Source organism: Manihot esculenta, chromosome 1 (genome assembly GCF_001659605.2).
Source record: "Manihot esculenta cultivar AM560-2 chromosome 1, M.esculenta_v8, whole genome shotgun sequence".
In the NCBI taxonomy this organism is placed as follows: domain Eukaryota; kingdom Viridiplantae; phylum Streptophyta; class Magnoliopsida; order Malpighiales; family Euphorbiaceae; genus Manihot; species Manihot esculenta.
In genome coordinates, this window is record NC_035161.2 from 15,519,202 (window position 1) to 15,544,780 (window position 25,579).

Here is a 25,579-nt window from a genome sequence, read left to right on the forward strand (position 1 = left end):
TGGAAGAAAATGAGCAAATTTCGTGAGTCTGTCCACAATCACCCATATGGAGTCTATCCTGTTGGACACTGCTGGTAAGCCCACTACAAAATCCATGGCTATGTTCTCCCATTTCCACTCTGGAATCGACAGTGGGTTAAGCATTCCAGCCTGCTTCTAATGTTCTAACTTCACCCTTTGACAAACCTCACAGGCTGTCACGAACTGCACCACTTCTTTCTTCATGGCTGGCCACCAATAGACCCTTTTTAGATCCTGATACATCTTGGTGGCTCCTGGGTGAATACTATACTGCGCATTATGAGCTTCCCTCATAATGTCTTCCTTCAGACTGCTACTATCTGGTACACAAAGTCGACTCCCATAGCGAAGGATCCCTTTGCTGTCAAATCTGAACTCTGCACTGTTGCCTGACTGAACAGTCCTGGCAATTTTCATCAACTCTGGGTCCTCGTGCTGTTTCTGCGCTATCTGCTCCAGAAACACAGGTGTCACTCTCATCTGTGCTATCAACGCACCTGTACCAGACAACTCTAGCTGTAACCCCTCTTCTAAGAGCTTGTAAAGCTCCATCACGACTGGTCTCCGCTCTGCTGCTATATGGGATAAACTGCCTAGTGACTTCCGGCTTAGGGCGTCTGCCACAACATTTGCCTTACCCGGATGATACTGGATCTTACAATCATAATCACTGAGCAATTCTACCCATCTTCTCTGCCTCAAATTCAGCTCTCTCTGACTCAAGATGTACTGTAAACTCTTATGATCAGTAAAGATCTCGCATTTAACCCCGTAGAGGTAATGCCGCCACATCTTGAGTGCAAAAATAACTGCTGCCATCTCAAGGTCATGGGTAGGGTAATTCAACTCGTGCTTCTTCAACTGTCTAGAAGCATAAGCAATCACCCTGTCTTGCTGCATCAAAACACAACCCAATCCCACTCGAGACGCATCACAGAACACTGTGAAATTCTCATGACTGACAGGCAGAGCTAACACTGGTGCTGTTGTCAATCTCTTCTTGAGCTCCTCAAAGCTCTCTTCACACTGGTTTGACCAGAAAAACTTCTGGTTCTTCTAAGTTAGTTTGGTCATAGGAGCCGCTATCTTTGAGAAGTCCTGAACGAACCTCCTGTAGTAACCTGCCAGTCCCAGAAAGCTTTTAATCTCAGTCACTGTAGTGGGTCTGGGCCAGTTAGCTACAGCCTCTATCTTCTTGGGGTCTACCTCAATCCCTTCTGCTGATACTACATGTCCCAAGAAGGAAATGCTCCTCAACCAAAACTCACACTTCGAGAACTTGGCATACAAACCATGCTCTCTCAGTGTCTGCAGAACTATCCTCAGATGCTGGGCATGCTCCTCTGCATCTCTGGAATACACTAAGATATCATCAATAAAAACAATGACAAAGTGATCCAGAAACTCACTGAAAACTCTGTTCATGAGATCCATGAATGTTGCAGGGGCATTAGTTAACCCGAACGGCATCACTAAGAACTCATAATGCCCATATCTGGTCCTGAAAGCTATCTTTGGCACATCTGCCTCTCTGACTCTCAACTGATGATACCCGGATCTCAGATCTATTTTAGAGAAACAACCTGCTTCAGCTAGCTGGTCGAATAGATCATCAATCCTAGGTAAAGGATACCTATTCTTGGTAGTGACCTTGTTCAACTGTCTGTAGTCGATACAAAGTCTGAGGGATCCATCCTTCTTTCTGACAAAGAGCACTGGAGCACCCCAAGGTGAGGTACTAGGGCGGATGTAACCCTTATCTACCAAGTCCTGCAACTGTTCTTTCAACTCTTTTAACTCTGCTGGCGCCATCCTGTAGGGAGGAATAGAGATAGGTCTGGTACCAGGCAGCAATTCTATTTCAAACTCTATCTCCCTATCAGGTGGTAATCCTGGTAAGTCGTTTGGGAAAACATCTGGAAACTCTCGGACTATTGGTAGCGAAGCTGGTTCCCTAACTTGTCTATCTAGCTCTCTCACATGAGCTAGAAACCCCTGACAACCCCTCCTAAGCAAAAGACGAGCCTGAAGGGCTGAAATCAAACCTCTGGGTGTACCTCTCCTGTCTCCTCTGAAGACACACTTTGACCCATCCTGGTCTCTGAGACTAACTATCTTCTCTCTACAGTCCAAAGTAGCACTATATGCAGATAACCAATCCATCCCTAGAATGACATCAAAATCTGTCAAGTCTAGAACCACAAGGTCAACTGGAAGGCATCTACCCTCTATGAACACTGGACTGAAACGACAGACTGACACTGCCACTGATGGGTCACACTTGGGTCCACTGAACCAGAGAGGATACTCTAACTCAGAACTGATCAAACCCAATCTCTCTATGGCTCTCGAAGCAATAAAGGAATGAGAAGCACCGGGGTCCATCAAAGCATACACATCTGAACACCCAATGATGAGATTACCTGACACCACTGTGTTCGACGTGTTCGCCTCCTCCTGTTTCACAGTGAAAATCCGTGCTGGGGCTACCGGATTTCCACCTTGGGAACCTGCTGCTGAAGTAGAGGCTGCCCCTCTCCCTCTACCTCTGCCACTACTCTGAGGCATGACTGGAGCTGCTGGCTGTACAACTGGCTGTACCACACTCCCTAAACTCATCTGCTGGGATGGTGCAAAAGTCACCTGAGGACAATCTCGAGCAATATGCCCTTCCTGTCCACATCTAAAACAAGCTGTAGATCCCAACCGACAAGCTCCTCCATGTGGTCTTCCGCATCTTCTGCATACTGGATAAGCTGTGCCAGAGCTGGAGCCACTACCTATTCCCAGACTAGACTTGGCTTTACTCCAGAACTTATTCTTTAACCCTTTTGCTCTATCCCATCTCTTGCTGCCTGACGTGCCTGAATTGGGGGCCTTAGAACCCGAAGCCTGTGCCTTTGACTGTTTTCGAATATTGGCACTAGCTTCCATTTTCCTGGCTGCGTCCACTATAGAGTGGAAACTCTCCTTCTCTGCTGGAAGAATCAAGGAAGAATACCTGGGATGCAGTCTCATAGTATATCTCCTTGCCTTCTTCTGATCAGTATCATAGGCTTGACCCACATACTGAAGCAAATCCAGGAACTTATCTGTGAATTCATCAACACTCATTTCGTCTGTCTGTCTCAACTGTTCGAACTCTATTACTTTCATCTCCCTGGAACTGTCAGGAAAAGCCCACCCTGCAAATTCATTGGCGAACTCTCCCCAGGATATACTGTTCATCCTGGATTTCACATAATTCTTGAACCATTCTCTGGCTTTCTTGCATTTGAGTGTAAACCCTGCCATCTCAATGGCTCTACTATCATCTGCTCCCAATTCACTGGGTATCATCCTAACTGATCTGAGGTATTCAAATGGATCATCTCCCGTGTTGTATTTAGAAGCATCCAATTTCAAGTACTCTGTCATTTGTACCTTACCTCCAGATGAGCTAGGTTAATGTCTGTCAACAACAGGGGCTACTGGTTCTGGTGGTGGTGGTACTGGGTCATTTAGCTCTGGGTGTGCTGCACTTGGATGGATAGGGGAGGTTGGATACATAGGATATTGACAAAGCGGTTGTCGAAGCCGGTCAAAATAAATAACCTTTTTAACTACCAACAATATTAAAACTGTAGACAGTGGTAAAAGGATCGTATCCACAGGGAATTGATACTTATTTACCTTCCTTGAGTAGACCAAATGAACAAACAGAAAATAAATAAACAATGAAAATAAATTGCGAGTAAAGTAAATAAGGGGGGTTTGAGATTGATTTGATTAAACTAATGGTGGAAACAATAAAGTAAAGCAAATAATAAAAATAAAGAGAAAACAAATAAGAGAAAAGCTCTAGTTGAAGATTCGGATTCACTTTAAGTTGATGGGATTGATCATTGACTCATATGTTCCTTTGTTGATTCAATAAATTGGCCATGGAGATTGAAGAAGCTTCTCACATCCATTATCTCTCTTTTAGGTTAAATCAATTAGGGATAGTCCTCCAATTAATTACTAATTAACAATTGCCAAAGAACGTCTTTGAGCCACAGGCCTTATACAATAGTCAATCGCATAAAGAAATAGAGAGAACCAATTCTAGTCACCCACATGCATGGAGACAACACTAGATCATGCAATTTCCTTGGTTTTTACACCAAGTGTTCTTATATTTGAGCAATCCAAGCAAATACGGACTAAGATTATTCAAACAACAATATATTACCTTGAAATCAAAGATCAATAGAGATCCGCAAGACAAAGCAATAATATCTTAAAGCACCAAATTACATGAATATTGAAAAGCAACTAAAGATTAACCATGTAGTTCAAGTCTCTCAATCCAAAAATACAACCAAAGTTTCACCAAATCCTCGACTAGAAAAAAGGTTTCAGCCACTCATGGCTGAAACAAAAACTAAAAATAAAGAAAGGAAGAAAAAGAGAAGATGTCACTTGCAATCCCGTAGGTGTCTCCCAGGGGGAGTGTAAAGACCATGTAGAGGCTTCTTATGTGGCTTTTTATAGTTGAAAAGTGTTGCCCTAGGTCATACTTACTGCCCAAGAGGTATTTTCTGCCCAAGATGTGTCTGAAAAGGAAAGAATCGCGCTTTTCAGCTTCAGAAGGAAGGCTGCGCGAAAATGCACTGCGAAAGGAAGTTGATGCGCGCGGTTTGGTCTCAGAAAGGGAAGGAGGCGCAGATTGTGCTTCCTAAATAAGTTTAGATGCTGACCTTGCTTCCTAATTAGTGTAGAGGCTGCCCAAGGTGCTGCCCATGTGCAACTTGCTGCCCAAGTTATTGCAAACGAGGAAAGAATCGGACTGCAAGGCTTCAGAAGGAAGTTGGCGCGCAGATTGCCTTCAGAATAGGAAAGGAGCGTACCTTGTGCTTGAAAAGGAAGGAAGAGCGATCCAAGGCTGCCAATAGAGGAAGAAAAGTCGTGGCTTGATGTTCATAAGGAAATATGCACGTACCAAGGCTTTCAGAAGAGGAAGGACGCGCGGATCATGCTTCCAAAAGAGGTGGCACGCGCATGGATTGCAAAAGAGGCAGGAGAATGCAGTCATTAATGTGCAGAAGTGGAAATATATCTGTCCAGTCTTTTCTTTTTAGGTGGAGCCTTCGTTTGAATTTTGAATGCTGAATGCAGAAGAGGAAGAGCATCTCCTTGAGATCTTGCTGCCTAAACAGGAAGATATGACTGCTGCAGTGTATGCACATCTTTGAACAAGGAAAGAAAGATCTGCGATTTGAATTTGAAATAATCTTCTGACTGAGCTTTCCTTGTTTACTTTTGCTTCTGCACTTTCCTCATTTGAAGACTTTCCTTTTCTGAAAACTTGCCTTATTTGAAAACCTTCCTTTCCTGGCCCATGTTCTAATTAAGGCAGGAAAGATTCTGCAGTTCGAATTTCGGACAGTTTGTTGACTGTGCTTTCTGACTCTTTCCTTATTTGGCACTTTCCATATATGAACACTTTCCTTATTTGGAACTTTCCATATATGAAAACTTTTCTTATTTGGAACTTTCCATATTTGGCACTTTTTGGCAGTTTTAAGAGCATTTTCTCCAGATTGTCTTTTCACACCTAGTTTCTGCAAAACATGAACAAAACCACAAAATTAGGTAGAAAAGGTGTAAATAAACATCAAGATTATCATGATAAAGTGGGCTAAATTATGCTCTGTCAGATATGGTGGGTAATAAGGAGGATAAGGCATATATGGCATGTATGTAGGATATGGGACAAAACGAGAGTACTCCGACATACCTTCCATCGGATACTCTGGATCCTGGGAAAAAGCTGGATAGCCAAAACCTGAGGCCTGAGCGCCTCCCTGGGATTCTCCCATACCTTCTTCAGATCTACCTATGCCCATACTTTCATCTCTAGACTGCTCAATCTCCATAGTCTCCCTCACTTCCTCTGATCTTGCTCCTCTCACTATACCTCTTCTGCTCTCGTCTACAGACCTTCTAGGGTCTATTGACATCCCTTCCCTGCTAGATCTCTGTGACCTTGCCCTTGGCAACGCAGGAGGATGAGTAGCTGTTCTCTCACTATCTGGTGGGACTCCAGTCAATCGAGCTGATCGACGAGTTCCTCTCATCTTAACTCTGAAAAACAACACATAACACAGCACTTTAGCATATAAACATCACATATAAATAATGCACATGCATAACTCATGGCATGCATTAAACAGATAGGACTCAACACCCTATCCTAGTGGACATGATTTCCTATTGTGCTTGACCACTTTTAACCTCTATGAGCCCAACACTCTCTCTATAGGTCCGATCATGTGAACCTAGGGCTCTTATACCAATCTGTAACGACCCCAAAATGGACCGTCACCGGCGCTAGGATTCAGGTAGGCTTAAGGCCGCCAGAACCCATAGCAAGCCTGCTATACTCTCTGTGTACCTGTAAATCTCATACATGATCATACATTTTCTGTGAAAATAAAAACTCTTTTCTCTGAATCAAGGCTTAACCTGTGCATGCACTATCTCTGTACTCTGTACTCTGTACCCCTGACTAGAGCTTGCTCTAGATAGGTTAACTCATACCTGTTAAGCCTGGTTTTGCACATACTCTGTAAAACATATATATATACAGATCATGTTCATAACAAAAGATTTACAACACAAACATCACTAAGTCAAGCACCTTTCTAACTTTATACACAACTATTACATCTCTTTACTATTACATGTCCACTCTAAGCTATTACCAATCTCTTTACTCTTTCTGTACTCTATGGATCTCCTCTGTACACTATACACTGAACCTGCAAAACTGGGGTTAAGGGAGTGGGATGAGCTCTATAGCCCAGTGAGTAGAACAGTAAAATTGTCATTAACACATGCTCTGATGGATTGCATCAAACCACAGACAATCCATATCAAGGGTAAACCTGTCACCACATAGTCCCGGTAACTCTGTGTCAGGGCGTAGAATCGAGCACCTGGTCTTCCTGTCATATATGTATACGTGTATATAACACCTCTGTACTTACCATTGCCAGGGAGTAGTCAAAGGCTCCTGGTCTTTACTATACGTGCCAGGGCGTAGTCAAAGGCTCCTGAACTTCTCTATACCTGCCAGGGCGTAGTCAAAGGCTCCTGGACTTCTCTCAGAGACTATTGGATCATTCAGCATTTACCCACATCAACAAATAACTATGCAATGCAACATATTCGTGAGTCCTAATGCAATCAACCTACTGCATAATCATGATGCATGAACTATGCTAAACGCATTTCATTTCTCAATTAAAAACATTAAGTTTAGTTCCACTCACCTCTGGCTAACTGGACTGACTCTGCAGGCTCTGAAAACTCTAGAGCAGTACTCACTGCTGCTCTCTCTGGTTCCTCTGGTCTGTACCTATACAGATAGACTCAAATGAGGGACCAAACTAGCTTATGAACAACTCTATTAAACTCCCCAAGAATCCCCTTAAACTCACTCAAACTTCCATGCAAAGCATACAAAAGAAGGCTGGACAGGACACTTTCGGCGGCAGGTTCGGCGGCCGAAAGTCCTCTCCAAAGACGAAACTCATGCACCTTCGGCGGCCAAATCTCAACTTTCGGCAGCCGAACCCTTTCGGGGGCAAGTTTCGGCGGCTGAAAGGCACTCCAGAGATGAAAGTCTCAACCCTTCGGGGGCACCTTCGGCTGCCGAACTTCCCTCCAGAGCCGAAAGTCCAAAAGCTCGGGGGCAAACTTGGGCAACCGAAGTCACCTCCTCTCACTTCCTCAGGGGTTCGGCGGCCGAATGTACCTTCGGCTGCCGAACCTGAGTTCATGAGCAGGGCAGAAACTTGCCCTGCCTCTCGCCAAAACGCACCAAAACCCTTCCAAACTCAACACCTCACTTCCTCAACTTGCATACACCAAAGTATATGCTCAAAGGGGTCAAAAACTACCTATAAACCCCAACAACACAAAACATAGAACAAACAAATATGCTTTTCTCACAAAATCAACAATACCTCTCTTTTTAACCTATTCATGCAACTCTCTCCATAAACCCCGTAAAGACTTCATAAATCAGGAAAACAAGCTCAGGATCTTCACTTACCTTCTGAAATCAAGTAGATGAATGATCCCAACGTGGAGTTTTGAAGCAACTCTTCTTCAAACTCTCCAAAAGTCACAACTTTATGTTTTTAGCTTAAAACCTTCAAAATAACATAAAAATGAATCAAATCTTTACAAGATTCAATGAAAACGTGAAAGAATACTCACAAAGGACAGGGTCTCACCTCAGAAAGTGAAAGAAAACGGTGATGTTTATCTTTTCAACCGGCTGAGGGCCTTTTATAGGTGGCTGGCCAGACCACCTTCGGCGGCCACACGTGAAATCGAAAGCCATGCATGTTCGGCGGCCGAATGTCACCTTCGGCGGCCGAACCTGACTTTTCTGCCTTGGTTCATTTCACTCAAAAACTCATTTCCTTATGCTTTAAAACTTATGAACATATCAAAATATTAGAGAAAAACATAAATCTAACCCTTCTAGAGACTTTCGGCATCCTGGACTCCACCGGAAAGTAGAATTCCGATGCCGGACTCCAGCCGGGTATTACACCTTTCTAGTGGTATGCTTCCAAAGTAGTCACTTTTAACTTTTAGAGATTGAAGCAATTTCATTGATGTTAGTAAGGGACCTACAAGCTCAACACAAACACCTTTGAAGATAATTAGTAGCACACCAATTGTTTATTAATCATCAAAACAAGGATTAGGACATTTAGGTCCAACACTTATAAATTTTTTAATAAACAAATTTAAACTTTAAAAAAATAAGTTCTATTGGATTACACTCTAACTATTTGAATTACAAATATAATTATTAACAGATTAGTCATAAATGAATTTACAAATGGATAAGTCATTAAAATTATAACGGATTTAATATACTAGTTGTTTGTATCATAAATAGATTTATAAACTGATTTGTAGTTTGCATCATAAACGAATTTATTTATAGACGGATTGCTCGTTTATATATGAAATTTCATTTATAAATAAGTGAGAATATACAAACGAAAAATATAAATAAATATTAAATCTATTTGTATAACTGCTATTTTGTTTAATGAATCTGTTTATAATGTAAACTAATTATTTTTTATTAAAAAAATTATAAATAAAATTTATACAAATAGAAAAAGTTTTTTAACCCGTTTATAATTAAATTACAAACAGAGTTTAATTTTTTTTTTAAGTAAAAGATCACACACTACCCATAACAAGAAAACTCACCCACCATTATAATAAGCTCATGTAACTCCAAAAGTTTGTTGGAACTCCTATTTTTCATATTGTACGGCATTGGTCATTGCTGATAGACAATCACAACCATGAGAGGAAATTACCCAAGCTTAAAGACTTGAGGTATGTCCAAAATGGGATCCCAACATTAAACAAAAAACTTAAAAGAGTAAAACAGAAGAAAACTCAAATCCCAGGTCTTCTCTGCAGCATCTATGCTCAACACCAATGACTATCAGAAAGAAAAATCGGCACCATGATACTTTCATCATGTCATAGCCATGGAGGGGTCAATTTGAGGCTTACTATCCTCCAGTGCCAATTCTATCGATCTCTCCAAACTCCAATAGCTACTAACCAATGCAGAGCTCTTTTAAGGCTAAAAACAGATCTCAATAGAGTATTTTATAAATCAACAAAAGATAACAAACTATGCAACCATAACAAGAAAATCTATTGAGTTAAATTCAATTTTATGCCTGTCATATAAGGCTCATTTTGCTTGGGCATAGGAGCCCCATGCTAAATCTCTCGCTCCTCTTTTTCTCTTTTCATGTATAGGAATTTTATAATATATATATATATATATATATATATATATATATATATATATATATATATATATAAAAGCTATTAATTGTTTAAATGTTAAAATATAACTGAATTTGGTTGTAGTGCTTTCACAACCTGAATTAATTATTTTTTCAATAAAATAATGTCATTATAAATTAAAAAAATTATGACTATTTTACTAATTGATTTTGTAACTAAGTTTGTCAAAATAAATTTGTCTAGGACTAAGTATTGGTCGGTTTGGTTCAATACAAAATTAAACCGACTAAAATCGATTTAACAGAATTAAGTGCTTGTTCTCTCGAATATATAGCAATGATAAAGAATGTAATTGGCATAACTATTTATTTATTGCAATAACATGATTTATCGCTTTAAATTAATTTATTATGAAATATTGTGTGTATTTATTTAATTTATAATTTTAAACTAATTTATTATGAAAAATTATGTGTAAGAATAAAAAGATAATTTTTTATCAGAATAAATAATATTTTGTCACAATTTTATTTGCATTTAATGATCAAAATACATAGTTTTATAGTGAGTAAATAATATATCGTGATAAAATTATTTTTGTCAAAATTATAAATAATTACTAAATTATTTTTTCATGATTTTATTAGTTGTAATTTTATTTATTAAAATTTTTATTGTGGTTATTTTTTTTGTCATATGTTTATTCCTATGACAATATTATTTATCAAAAATATATAATAATAGAAAATAATTTTATAAAAAATATGACAGCATGAGAAATGATTTTTGATAAATATATTGATGGTGGTAATTTTTTTTTTTGAATATAGGTAGATATACTAAATAATTTTTGTTAGATTAATAATGAAATTGTAAATATTTAGCTAAATTATTTTAACCTAACAGGTTTTTTTATTTAACATAGATAAGTGTAACAAATATTTTTTGTTACTTTAATGATAAAATTATAAATTATTATTAAATTATTTTTTTCATAATTTTATTAGTTGTAATTTTATTTATTAGATCTTTTATTGTCTCATATTTTATTTGTCATATGTTTATTCACATGACAATGTTATTTGTCAAAAATTATATGATAAAAAAAGTAATTTGTCAAAAATTATATGATAAAGAAAGTAATTTTATATTTAATTAAAATTATGATAAAAATAACAATTATTTTAAAAGTAATCTAATTATCTTGATAAAATATTTTAAAATAAAGATAAAAAGTGTTTCATAATAATTTTTTGTCAATTTTAAATAATTTTTATTTTTTGTTTAACTATCAACAATAATTTTATATTTAATAAATTAAATCTCCATTTATTTATAAAAAATTATTTATATTTAAAAAATATCTTTTATAAAAATATTTTTTAATAAGATAATTTATTTTTTATTATTTAATTAAAATATTAAAAATAAAATATATTAATAAATTTATATATAAAAACTTAATAAGATTTTTAAAATTTGAAAAATAACTTTCTCCTTTAAGAAAAATCAATTTCTTTAAAATAATTTAATTTAAAAAAATATTTTTCATTAAATTTTTAAGTATCCAAATATTAAAAAATATTTTCTATAAAATAAAAAATTTTAAATCATAATTTTTTTTTTCATATATGTATCATGGTTTTTGTTCGTTAAATGCATGTATTAAAGTTGCTCTAAAATAAAATTAGATAACATATGAAATATAGTGTTTAAATTTCATTAAATGTTTAAATTTCATTAAATATATAAAGTCAATTGCATAAAAAAATATATAATACCCTTAACGAACATTTAAAATATAAAAATTAAAAGTAGTTCATTTATAATTACTTCATTGATAAAAATATAAAAATTTTAATTTATTGATGGTCTCTTCTTAATCTTTTTATCATTTTGTAGAAAATAAAATATAATTAAAAATATATCACATAAGCATTAAGAACATATTGAAAATACTAAAAATACTGGTATCAATATTAAATTAATTTCTAGGAAAACTATTGATGACCGCTGGATTTCTCCACCCCGGTCAGGGGCCAAGCCCTCAATCACGGCCCATCGCTCGGAGGCCCACACGACCCCAGTACAAACAGGTCCAGCCCGTTCGAACCTTGATACAGGGTCCATATGGATTTCTCAACCAAGCCGACCGAGTCCTCACTGCCTCTCATGTCGGCCCAGCCCTCACGGCTTCTCAGGATGATCCTCCTTGGGCTCAGTCTTATTCCTATCTCCCGGTCCAACCCGGAATCGGGAAGAAGGCCCCACCTTCGGCCTTGTAGATCCATCCACACATGCACGGAAGGAATCAGGGGCCGTTACGCATGAGACAGATAACGGATATCCTCGTACGATCGTATCAATATGGCAGAGACAGGTGGTCCAATGATAACCAGGCCATTGCACGTCACTGACAGACGAGGAAAAGAGATAAAAGGAGAATGATCCTCTCCTAAGCTCTAAGTTTTCAATATTCCAAAAATCTCTGTAAAACCCTATTATTTCTGGATCTCAGATCATCAATTGGCGCCGTCTGTGGGAAACGAAGGAGATCTTTTCATCACCGGAGTTCCACTCTTAACAAAACCCACTGAGATCCACGATGGCTAATCACAATGAAAGCAACCTTAACATCCCAAATGACCTGAGCTCTGCCCAAGAGGGGCAGCAGTTCTCCTTTTCTAGTCCTACAACACTAAATAACCAAACACCTATTCCTCTCAATCCCTCGCCAAGCTTGGCAGGGAATGCTCCCACTGCTACCTTATCTAACCAGGACCTTCAAACCATGGCCCTCCAACTACAGAACACCGCCCAGTGGTTGGGGCAGATAATGCAACAAAGGGGCCTCAGCACCCCGATGAATACACTCCCAGTGGTAGAAGAACCCCAAACCAATGAGCCCCAACCTGCCCTTGACCGCCTTCAAACCAGCAGCCGCGGTACCAGGGAAAGGGGGAGAAGAGTCGGGGAAGAGGAAGAACCGGAGGCTCGAGTCCATGGAAGGAGGGTGAGGGAGATGATAGAGAATGATGAGGCTGACAACTATTCCGCCGGGACAACTAGGTGGACGAGAAGTGAAGCAGAGGAGGAGGAATACCGCCTGGAGAAGAAACCCAGGCTGGAAGATGAGAATGTGGACCAAAAGCTGCAGAAGTTGAGAGAGCAGCTCTTGGCCGAGCTGGGAAAGAAGGATCAGAGCCAAACCTTCATGCCCACTTCTTCACCTTTCTCGAAGTGGGTGCAGTAGGAGACTGTTCCTAAGAAGTTTATGATGCCATCGATGGCGGCTTATGACGGAGCTGGAAACCCCCGAGAGCATGTCCTCAACTACAAGACTTTCATGGAGCTGCAGACTCTGTCAGATGCCTTGATGTGCAAGGCATTCCCAATGACGCTCTTGGGGCCAGCAAGGGCGTGGTTTAATAACCTTGAGGCTGGAAGTATCAGCAGTTTTGGAGATCTGGCCACTCGTTTCATCAGCCGGTTTATTGCCAGAGTGCCCACAGATAAGAAGACGAGCTACCTGAAGACAATCAGGCAGAGAAGAGACAAATCGCTCAGGGAGTATGTCGCTCGTTTCAATACGGAGGCCCTGCAGATTCCCGAGCTCGATGAGGGAAGGGCGGTGGAGGCCATGCAAAAGGGGACGACCTCTGCTGAGTTCTTCGGCTCATTAAGCAGGAAGCCTCCGACCTCACTGGCCGAGCTGATGAAGAGGGCTGAGAAGTATATAAGGCAGGATGACGCCTTGGTGACAAGCCGATTCGCCAAGAGAGTGGCAGGTAAGGAGAAAGCCCCGGAGGAAAGGAGGCCGGAGAAGCACGAGAAGAAACATGGCAAAAGGCCTGAGCCTTACAGATAGCCCTGGGAGCGAAGGGACCAAAGACCTCTCCCTCCTCGGGTCTCAGAACAGAAGCCACTCCCTTCGTGGGTTCCAAAGAAGCCGACCCCACTTAATGCCTCTAGAGCCGAAGTGCTCATGGCCGTCCAAGACAAGGAATTCTTACAGTGGCCCAGAACCCTGAGAACGGAAGCCGACCAGTGAAATCCTGACAAATACTGTCAGTTCCATCGTACTCATGGCCACGACACCAATAACTGTTTCCAGTTGATCACAAAAATCGAGAGGCTGATAAAAAGAGGACACCTAAAGAACTTCGTGAGGAAACCAGAAGGACAGAGACCCCAGCCCAATCCGGCAGTCCAAGCGCCGAGGAGAACGGGGACTAACCCCGTAAATGATGGGTCCAGTGGGACCATCAATATGATCATCGGAGGCACAGGAGGTCGGATGATTCGAAGGGGTAAAAAGAGGAGTAGAGAGGGAGAAAGCAGCAGTGCTGACGTCATGCAGGTCATCGTACACTCTCCAACGGTCATCACTTTCTCCTCAGAGGATGCCCAGGGTGTTCAGATGCCCCATGACGACGCCCTTGTCGTTGAAGCTGTCATTCACAACTACCGGGTAAAGAAGATCTTAGTGGATGACGGGAGCAAGGTGAATCTGCTACCTTACCGAGTCTTCCGGCAAATGGGAATCCTCGAAGAGCAGCTGGTTCGGGATCAGGCCCCGATTAAAGGAATTGGAGGAACGCCAGTGATGGTGGAAGGGAAGGTAAAGCTAGCCCTTACTTTGGGAGAAGCACTAAGGACTCGCACCCATTATACGGTGTTCCTGGTGACTAAACTCCCCCTGAGCTACAACGCGATCCTGGGAAGACCTGCGCTGTTTGACTTTGAGGCCGTCACCAGTATCAGATATCTGGCAATGAAGTTTCCAACAGAGGCAGGGGTGGGAATAGTTCGGGGAAGCCAGGAGGAAGCAAGGGCAGTGTACCTAGCTACGGTAGCAGAGTCGAGCTCAACAGAAGATAGGCTGGATTCAGAAGTCCTGGAGGTCCAAGACGAGAAAACAGAGGCCAGGACAGAGCCGGTGGGGGAACTGGAGATTTTTCCCTTATCAGAAGCAGAAACAGATAAAGTCTTTAGTCTCAACGCCGGCCTCACCAAAGAACAGAAACTGAGGTCATGGCCTTGATCCGAAGTCACGCGTCAAGCTTCGCCTGGAAGCCTTTTGACATGCCCGGAATTGATCCCGAGGTGATGACCCATAAGCTGAACGTCCTCCCCGAAGCTAGGCCGGTGAAGCAGAAGAAGAGGATGGTAGGAAGGGAGAAGCAACAGGCCACCAGGGAGGAAGTGCAGAAGTTAGAAGAGGCAGACTTTATTAGGGAAGTCATGTACCCACAGTGGTTAGCTAATCCTGTACTAGTCAAAAAAGCCAATGGCAAATATAGGATATGCATAGATTTCACTGACCTGAATCAGGCTTGCCCTAAAGATTGTTATCCCCTCCCTGATATTAATAAAATGGTCGATTCTACGGCCGGTTTTGATTATATGTCATCTTTGGATGCAATGTCTGGTTATCATCAAATCCCAATGGACAGGTCGGACGAAGAAAAGACCTCGTTCATAACAGAAGATGGGACTTACTGCTATAGAGCCATGCCTTTTGGATTGAAAAACGCTGGGGCAACTTACCAAAGACTGATGAACAAGATCTTCAAAAATCAGATCGGCAGAAACGTAGAAGTTTATGTGGACGATATGGTGGTCAAGAGCCTAACTTTCCAACAGCACGTGGCAGATTTGAGGGAGGTATTCGGAGTATTAGATCAGTACAGAATGAAGCTGAACCCAGCGAAATGTGCCTTCTTCATCAGAGGAGGAAAATTCCTAGGATACATGGTGAGTGGGAAAGGCATCGAGCCCAACCCGGAGAAGGTAGAGGCCATACTGAATATGCCAGAACTGACCTGTGTAAGGGACGTCCAGAGATTGACCGGGAGAGTAGTGGCGCTTAATCGGTTCACGTCGAGATCGGCAGAAAAGTGTTTACCATTCTTCAAAAAGTTGAGGAAAGTGCCAAATTTCGAATAGACAGAAGACTGTCGAGAAGCCTTCAAAGAACTAAAAAGCTATCTCAGCTCGCCCCACGTGCTTAGTAGCCCCGTAGAAGGTGAGGAACTTCTGATATACCTGGCGGCCTCTGAGCAAGCAGTCAGCGCCGTACTGGTAAAGGTGGAAGAAGGAGAGCAGAAGCCTATTTTCTACGTCAGCAAGGTGCTTAAAGATACCGAGGTCAGATATTTGAATATCGAGAAGATAGCATACGCTCTACTACTGGCAGTCCGAAAGTTCAGGGTTTATCTGGAAAGCCACCAGGGAGTAGTAATGACAGATCAACCCTTGAAGAAGATTCTACATAGACCGGAGACCTCAGGCCGGATGCTAGCTTGGTCCATTGAGATTAGTCCTTATTGCCTGGAATACCGATCTCGAACAGCTATAAAATCTCAGACCCTTGCTGACTTCATAGCAGAATGCACATTCAATGAGGAACAAGGAGAATCATCTTCAGAAGTGTCGGGGAAGGAAAGAAAGGAAGAACCCTCCCAAAAGTTCAACTGGAAATTATATGTAGACGGGGCTTCAGGCGCTGGAGGCAGCGGCGCTGGAGTAATGCTTAAGGGCCCTAAAGAATTTAAGGTTTGCTATGCCCTACGCTTAGAATTCAAAGCCTCCAACAATATGGCGGAGTATGAAGCCCTAATAAACGGGATGCTGGTGGCAATGAAGGTAGGGGCAACCGACCTCGAAGTGAATAGCGACTCACAACTGGTGGTCAATCAGATAACTGGGGCATATCAAGCCAGAGACCCAACCATACAGAGTTACCTGGCAAAAGTAAAAGCTATAGAGGCTGAGCTCATGGATCGGGGAGTTACCATAAAATTTCAAAGAATACCTCGGGAAGAAAATGAGGAAGCAGATCTGCTTAGTCGGTTGTCCAAAGAAGAATTAGAACAGCTCCCCGATGAAGTATACATACAGCACATCCACACGCCTGCTTTTAATAAAACAAACACGGTATTGCGGGTGGAACAAGGCCCGACTTGGATGACCCCATACCTAGAATACCTGGAGAAGGGAAAGCTCCCTGAGGATAAGGATGAAGCCAGAAAGATAGCAGCTCGTGCGGCCAATTACCAAGCAGTAAGGGGGACGTTATACAAAAGAGGGAAATCCAGCCTGTGGCTCCGGTGTGTGAGCCCGGACGAGGCTACAAAGGTGATGGAGGAGATACACAGGGGAATGTGCGGAGCTCACAAAGGAGCAGTGACACTAGCCAATAAAATATTCAGGCAAGGGTACTACTGGCCCACTGCCAAAAAAGAGACAGAAGAATTTGTCCGAAGGTGCGACGTATGCCAAAGATTTGCTAACACCATCAAAGTCCCAGCCACTCCTCAATCCAGCATATCCAGCCCGTGGCCATTCTCGCAATGGGGAATAGACATCCTGAGACCCTTTCCCAAGACCACGGGGCAGAGGAAATTTGCAGTGGTGGCTGTAGAATATTTCTCAAAATGGCCCGAGGCAGAAGCAATATCCACGATCACAGCTCGCAAGATGATAGATTTCGTATGGGGAAACATCATCTGTAGGTTTGGCATACCGAGAGTGCTCATATCTGACAACGGCAGACAATTTGACTGCAGCACCTTCCGAGCATTTACGGCGAACATGGGCATATAGCATAAATTCTCCTCCGTAGCCCATCCTCAAACTAATGGTCAAACAGAGGTTACCAACAGAGCTATCCTCCAAGGATTAAAGAAACGGCTGGATGGGGCAAAGGCGAACTGGGCAGAAGAGCTCAACAGTATCCTGTGGGCACTCCGAACTACCCCTAGAGCGTCCACTAAAGAAACGCCCTTTGCACTTGCTTAGGCACAGAGGCCGTAGTCCCAGTCGAGCTGCAAATCCCCACTCATCGAGTCCAATTTGTTAACGAGAACACTAACGATGATAAATTAAGGAACAACTTTGTAACATCCTCTGGGCCCACAACAGTAGATATTGTCCACTTTGGGTTCGAGGGCCTTGGCCCAGCCTTCCCCTCACGGTTTTGTTCTTGGGTCAAGGGATTTGATACCCTTTCTTCCCAAAACGCGTCTACTGTGGTCTCTTGGGGCTTGCCCTTATAAGGCGTCCCCCCTCCTTACCTCTTTCCGATGTGGGATACTTTCAATCCACCTCATAGGGCTCTACCCCCCATAAGGCCTGAGCGTCCTCGCTCAGCACACCGTACTCATGAGGCCCAGGCTCTGATACCAATTGTGTAACGACCCGAAAATCGGACCGCTACCGGCGCTAGGATCCAGATCGGCTTAAGGCCGCCGGGACCCGTAGCAAGCCTGACATAAAACCTGTAAACCTGTATAATCCCATACACGATCGACAACATGCATAAAAATTAAAACTTTTCTTTCCATGAACATCAACCAAACTCAACCTGTGCATAAACATTAACATAACATTGATCCCTCTGTGGAATCTCATCAGTGCCCCCAAAAGGAGTGGCACAGCATATGTTGAGTTGGTTTACATAAACATCGTAAAAATTCTCCAGATCATGTATTAAAGGGATAACACAATCTATGATCAAGCACACATCTAACATCCATATACATCATCTCATTACATGACTATACTGATTAAGACTTTACATTACAATTTGATCATGTCCATTGCTAGCTATTACATAAACAGAACTTCTTTACTCTATCCGGACTCCTGCTCTATACTGTACCTGCAAGCCTGGGGGTAAAGGGAGAGGGGTGAGCTAAAAGCCCAGTGAGTAGAACCATAAAACATATTATCAAACATGCTCTTATGAAATGCATCATAACACAGACAATTCACATAAGGGTTGGGTGAACTAGGCCGTAGCATGGGGTCCTGGTCTTCCTGTCATACATACATTACTTACCATTATCCCAGGGCCTCCTCGGGGCTCCTGGTCTTCGAGTCCCACAATCGTGCCAGGCCGTAGAATGGGGTCCTGGTCTTTCTTTACAATCGTGCCAGGCCGTAGAATGGGGTCCTGGTCTTCCTGTCATGGACTAATTGGGTCATCCAACATTCACCCACATCAACAACAATCGATGCAATGCGGCATATTCGTGAATACTAATGCAATTATCCTATTGCATAATCATGATGCATGTAACATGATAAAACATTTAATTTAAAAGATTAAGTTTAGTTCCACTCACCTCTGGCTGACTCTGACAACACCGAAGCAGCTGAACTCATTGCTGGGGTCCTCGGATCCGAACCTACACAGGTGGACTCAAATGAGGGACCAAACACACCTGAACATAACTATAAACTACTCCCCAAAAACCCCCTAAAACATCATGAAACAACAAATGGAAAAACATGCAAAGAAGGCCTGGACAGGGCACTTTCGGCTCTGGAGGGACTTTCGGCCGCCGAACCTGCCGCCGAAAGTGCCCTGTCCAGGCCTTCTTTGCATGTTTTTCCATTTGTTGTTTCATGATGTTTTAGGGAGTTTTTGGGGAGTAGTTTATAGTTATGTTCAGGTGTGTTTGGTCCCTCATTTGAGTCCACCTGTGTAGGTTCGGACCCGAGGAACCGAGGACCCCAGCAGTGAGTTCAGCTGCTTCGGTGTTGTCAGAGTCAGCTAGAGGTGAGTGGAACTAAACTTAAGCTTTTAAATTAAATGTTTTATCATGTTACATGCATCATGATTATGCAATAGGATAATTGCATTAGTATTCACGAATATGCCGCATTGCATCGATTGTTGTTGATGTGGGTGAATGTTGGATGACCCAATTAGTCCATGACAGGAAGACCAGGACCCCATTCTACGGCCTGGCACGATTGTGGGACTCGAAGACCAGGAGCCCCGAGGAGGCCCTGGGATAATGGTAAGTAATGTATGTATGACAGGAAGACCAGTACCCCATGCTACGGCCTGGCACAATGTTAGCTTGGACTAATTGGTGACAAGTTCACCCAACCCTTATGTGAATTGTCTGTGTTATGATGCATTTCATAAGAGCATGTTTGATAATATGTTTTATGGTTCTACTCACTGGGCTTTTAGCTCACCCCTCTCCCTTTACCCCCAGGCTTGCAGGTACAGTATAAAGCAGGAGTCCGGATAGAGTAAAGAAGTTCTGTTTATGTAATAGCTAGCAATGGACATGATCAAATTGTAATGTAAAGTCTTAATCAGTATAGTCATGTAATGAGATGATGTATATGGATGTTAGATGTGTGCTTGATCATAGATTGTGTTATCCCTTTAATACATGATCTGGAGAATTTTTACGATGTTTATGTAAACCAACTCAACATATGCTGTGCCACTCCTTTTGGGGGCACTGATGAGATTCCACAGAGGGATCAATGTTATATTAATGTTTATGCACAGGTTGAGTTTGGTTGAGGTTCATGGAAAGAAAAGTTTTAATTTTTCTGCATGTTGTCGATCGTGTATGGGATTATACAGGTTTACAGGTTTTATGTCAGGCTTGCTACGGGTCCCGGCGGCCTTAAGCCGATCTGGATCCTAGCGCCGGTAGCGGTCTGATTTTCGGGTCGTTACAAACTTGGACGCTTTCGAAGAAATTAGGGAGGAAGCTCAAGTCCGAACTGCTGCTTATCAACAACGGGCAGCCCGTTATTACAACCAAAGGGTCAGGGAAAGAAGTCTAAAGGTAGGGGACCTAGCCCTAAGAAACTTGGAAGCTACGGGAAAAAGAGCGGCAGTGGGCAAGTTGGCACCGACCTGGGAGGGCCCATTCAGGATAGCAAAAGTGGTCAGGCCAGGAGTATACCGAATTGAAGATATGCAAGGAAACCCTGAGCCCCACGCCTGGAATATCCAGCACCTAAAGAGGTACTTTCCCTGATATATTTGTAAAGAAAAGCATTATACTCTGAAAAACATGAATGAATAAAACAACACCATTGTTTACACAACGAGATTATCTCTATTATTATTATGAATGATAATTCTCCATAGAAAAGAAAGAACAGAGCTCAGAAAGACCTCCTTGAGGCATAGATACAAGTCCAGGATCCCCAAGATCTCCTGGCAATGAAGACTCTGAGACATAGAGACCTCAGAGGTAGAAGACTGGGATCTTCAAGATCTCCCGGATACAAGTCCAGGATCCCCAAGATCTCCTGGCAATGAAGACCCTGAGACATAGAGACCTCAGAGGTAGAAGACCGGGATCCCCTAGAACTCCCGGGAAAACAAAACAAAAACGGCCGGTGAGGATCTTAAAAGACCTCCCGGAGCACGAAGACCGAGATCCCCTAGAACTCCCGGGAAAACAAAATAAAAATGGCCGGTGAGGATCTTAAAGACCTCCCGGAGCACGAAGACCGGGATCCCTTAGAACTCCCAGGAAAACAAAGAAGACCGAGATCCCCTAGAACTCCTGGGAAAACAAAACAAAAACGGTCGGTGAAGGTCTTAAGGGCCTTCCGGAGCAAAAATTCCCAATATCATGTGCAGGGACAACTCATAAAAATATAGCTCCGATCTCACGCGAAAGATGAGTCCTAAGCTACCAATGAAAAACCAGACTCCGACCTCCCGAAGGAGCTCGGGGCACAATAGCCAAGAGCGCCAAAGCACCATGCCGACCTCAAAAAATGAGCTCGGTACTGGAAAATCCAATAGGAAGACCGAATTAAAGGCAAAGTGAATCCTAAGCAAAATGCGTACCAAAATACAGAGAAACAGGGACAATCATAAGAGGCACCGACCTCGAGAATTGACCGCTGGCACTAAACTAGCTCAACTAGCCTAGAGAGAGGTCTAAACAGCAAAGAGCCCGGATAACACTCAGGAGTACAAGAAGCATCACAGGCTATAGGCATAAAAGCCTAAGCAAAGAGCAAAGAACCGAGCTCCCAGCTCGGATAGACTCGCAACATGAAACACTCAGGTAGAATGAAGCTAAGTATAGAGGAAATAACAGAGAACCGAGCTCCCTTTATGAAAAGGCCCATAAATGCAGGAACACATAGGAGGATAAACGAAGGCAAAGGACTGTGCTCACAACTCGAGTCAGTTTGCCATGAACAAACATTTAGCAAAAATAACCCAAGAAGAAGGAAAACGACAAAGGCCAAACTCCCCATCCCAGTGGAGCACGCAGATTAAGTTGCACCGACTGACAAAGTATCACCTTGAGGAGGACCAGACATCCGAGCTCACAACCAGAAAGCGAAGTAAAATGGCCTAAAAAGAAGTCGTGCAAGTACAAATGAAGTCTAGGGATTTACTCCCTCACTATTCATGTAATAAATACTGAGGAAGTAAAGGGGCAATCCGAGGAAAATCTAATGGCACGAAGCAGAATCTAATGGCACGAAGCAGATAAAACCTCAGCTCCGGTCCCTGTCAAGACAGAACTAAAGGCAGAAAGACGAGCCCTGCTCATCATCGCGACAGGTACATGATTTGACTTATTATTACTCAGCAAAGGTTGTGCGCCCGAGCTCACATTAATAAAGTAACGAGGATAAAAACTCGTAAGTTGAAAGCCTTGATCACTGTTAAAAATAGAGCTCACGAGTGCAGCTAGCCCAGCTCGGAAAAAGCTTACGGACAAAAATGCCTTAGTGAAACAAATAAATCTATAGGTCAAAAGTTCACAGCGGATTCCTTAGGAAAATTCCGAAACACATAGTTTAAGTGATTCATTCTTGATAAACAGAGATAAGTTCAAGTATGAAGGAAAAACAAGAAGCAGCCCAAATAAGTGAAAGTAAAATTTCATTAAAAGAAAAAAATATGTTACAGCCTATTCTAAATCACCTACTCCGATGAAGGCAAGATTGTCCTTAAAGGACTTACATGTTTAGGCATATTATCATCCACATTTACATCATTATCATTCACACTATTTATATTACTATCTACGGGAGGACTGTCATCCTCTTGCCCAGAGCCCCTCGTACCAACAAAAGGTACAATCTCCTGCCCTCGAGGCTCAGCGTCTTCATCCCCTTGCTTGGGTTCTGCCTCAGAGGACCCAGCTACAGTGCGAGAGGTTCCTTTGGGTAAGGGCAGATCATCCTCACCATATAACACATCCTCACCATCGGAGTCCACCTCAGCAGCTCGGAGCTTTGCTAGAGGGGTAGAAAGAGCAAGTCTGGAATCTCTCAAACCCCTATTGAAATCGGACACGTACATGCAAAAGCCTTTGTGCCAAATAGTGACCTTCATCTCATCAGAGGCTTTATACTCCGCAAGTCGTGACTAGCAGGCCTCAGCTATATTTGCTTTCAGTTCGGGAGAATCCTTGTAAGTTTGAAGATGAGCTTCTCATGCTTGTTCAATCTTCTCCTTTAGCTCAGCTGATTCCTTATACTCCATCAAACGCCTCTCGCACTCCAGCTGGATCCTATCCTCAACATGTTTGGCCTCCTCGAGCAGGGCTAAGCATTTATGCTCCAAAGTCCTGACTTCTTGACTAAGCTTTTGATTATGAAGTTTGGACTCCTCTGCCGATGAAGCCAGGTCTCTGATACGCTCAGAACTCCTGCTCAGCTCCTGCTCGAGAACCTCAACCCGAGCTAGGGCTCCTTCCTTTTGAACCTTCACCTTATCAAGGTGAGCTTGAGCTCCTTCAAAATCAGCCTTCAGGGCCTCGTATTGACGCTGGACCTCATCCTTCTGACTCACAGCCTCGTCCTTTTCACGAAGGGTCTCCACCATGGAGGACAGCTGCTTCAAAACTTCTTCACATCGGACCTCCGCTGAGCTGCCCTCTCATCAGACTCCTTGAGAACCCTGCGGGTATGAGACAACTCTGATTCCAGGGACTTGGTGTGCTCCTGTGCCTCAGCTGCCCTCCCGTCAGCTCTTTCGAGGGCCTCCAATGTAGAATGCAGCTCCACCTGGAGGGACTGGGTATGAACTCGAGCTGCTGCGAGGTTGCCCTTGGCATCACTAGTTGCAGATAAATTCTCCTCCAGACGCGCCTCCTCAATCCGGCGGTCCATAGATTCCCGGAGAGAGTGGTCGCGAGCATCCACCTCCATAAAGAGGCCCGTCACCTAATACAAAGGAAAAACTGTTAAAACAAAGAAACAAAGAAAACCAGAATGAAAACAAAGGAGGTAGCTTAGCTTACCATCAGAAGCATCTCCCTGATTGTGTCTCCGAGCTCCCCACGAGGTCGAGAACGGAACGCTGCTTGCTCCCTAGTAGAGCTAGCTAAGAGACCAGTGAGAGCAAGCAAGCGTGGATCCGAAGCCTCCATGACGCCATCAAACATCTGCTCCTTGACAATCTCAGCAACCACGCTCGCCGGAGACTGATGAGTGATATCCTCCGCGTTCAGAATATCGTTGTCAGGAGCAGACAGCAGTGGTATCACAGGGACATCTTTCTTCTTTTCAGGAGGAGGGAGAGCCGGAGTTGATGCTTTAGAACCTTCTTTCTTCTCTCCAATAGGAGGGAGAGCTGGAGCTGATCCCTTGGAAGCCCTGGACTTCTTCCGAGCTGGAGCTGGGGCAGGCATTTCAAGGGAGGCAGGACGTTTGTCCCCTACCTTCTCTGTGACACCTCCGTCCTTGGCAGGGTCAGATCCCACCTCTTCAGGGGCAAGAGCATCATTGGTGGGGGCCTCCGAGACATCCTCGTCCATGAGAATAACCTCCGCTCTTTTCCCTGGAGCTCCCTCTTCTGTAATGGAGACCTCGAGCCTCCCCCCGGGGACCTCCTCTTCAACAGTAGTGGAGACCCCAAAAGCGCCCATAGTAGGAAGGACAAGGTCCGACCTCACCGATCCAACACCCTCAGCCTCTTCAGAGATAATCCTGGGACCCTCTTCCGTCCCCTCGTTAGAAGTACCTTGAGGCCGGGGGCTTGTATAGACTGATGAGCCGAGCTCGACCTCCCGTGGCTGGAAGGCCGGGACGACCTGCTGCGTCGAGAGCTGGGCTTAGAAGCCCGAGAAGAGACCGGAGGAGGAGGAGGAGGTTGAATAGCCGACTTGGAGGAAATAGTTTCTGCCACTTTTTGAGTAGCCTCTCCCACGGATCGCCCCGCCAACAGGACGTCTAAAGCCGTGTCCATACTCTCTCGGGACAATATGAGGTTCTTAGGAGGCTTGATTTGGTCCATCTTGGAGTCAGAAGCTGCAAAAAATATAAAATCATAACAGGTTAGCATAACCCCAGTAGAAATCACAAAGAAAAGGCAAAACGGTTGGGCAAGGTACAATACCCGCATCTTGGATATCCCTAAGATTACAGGCAAACATACACTTCTCGACGTCGTACTTCTTGTCAATAGAAGTCAATCGAAGGTACCCGACCTGTTCGGTAAGGCTCAGCAGGGGCAGGTCGTTGCAACCCAGAGAGACATCCTCCCAGTCGAGCTCCACCCCCCACGACGAACCGGAGTCTATTTTCAGCTCCGCGACTACAAAACCCTCTACCCAGCCCTTTATGGAATCCTTATAACCCGTGAGGATGGATAAACCCCCACGGGGGGAAAAGTAATAAAAATAGTTACTTGCTCTGACTAGACGAAAAAAGGTCACGAATGGATGAGCCGTGGGCGTAAATCCCTAGCTCAGGCAAATGGATTCAAAGCAACACATGAACAAGATAGAATTTGGGGATAGCATTCGAGGAGTTATCCTGAAATATTGGAAAACCTCGATAAAGAAGGAGGTAAACGGAAAAGTTAGACCAAAGTCCCATTGTTTAACAAAAAAAACTATGCTACGATCCTTCTGAGGATCTACCAAACCGGGAGGAGGAGGATCTGGAAGAACAATCCTCTCGTTCCGGAGAGGAG

At 43.2% G+C, this 25,579-nt stretch overlaps 2 protein-coding genes across 2 annotated transcripts; both read right to left on the reverse strand.

Moving 5' to 3' along the window:
* Positions 1–23,092: 23,092 nt before the first annotated feature.
* Positions 23,093–23,485, reverse strand: LOC122723537. Its single transcript, XM_043956005.1, has one exon. The coding sequence runs from the start codon at positions 23,483–23,485 to the stop codon at positions 23,093–23,095; it is 393 nt and encodes a 130-aa protein (XP_043811940.1).
* A 14-nt stretch (positions 23,486–23,499) lies between these two features.
* Positions 23,500–24,530, reverse strand: LOC122723540. Its single transcript, XM_043956029.1, has 2 exons — positions 23,904–24,530; positions 23,500–23,826 (listed from the first exon to the last, which is right to left on the reverse strand). Exons 1-2 carry the CDS (start codon positions 24,528–24,530, stop codon positions 23,500–23,502), a joined length of 954 nt encoding a protein of 317 aa, XP_043811964.1.
* Between the last annotated feature and the right edge of the window lie 1,049 nt (positions 24,531–25,579).

Coding starts and splice junctions, on each gene's coding strand:
- LOC122723540 (XM_043956029.1), bottom strand. CDS start 24,530: ATGGGCGCTTTTGGGGTCTCCACTACTGTTGAAGAGGAGGTCCCCGGG. Junction 23,827..23,903: donor TCAGGGAGATGCTTCTGATG/GTAAGCTAAGCT, acceptor CCTTTGTATTAG/GTGACGGGCCTCTTTATGGA.
- LOC122723537 (XM_043956005.1), bottom strand. CDS start 23,485: ATGGTGGAGACCCTTCGTGAAAAGGACGAGGCTGTGAGTCAGAAGGAT.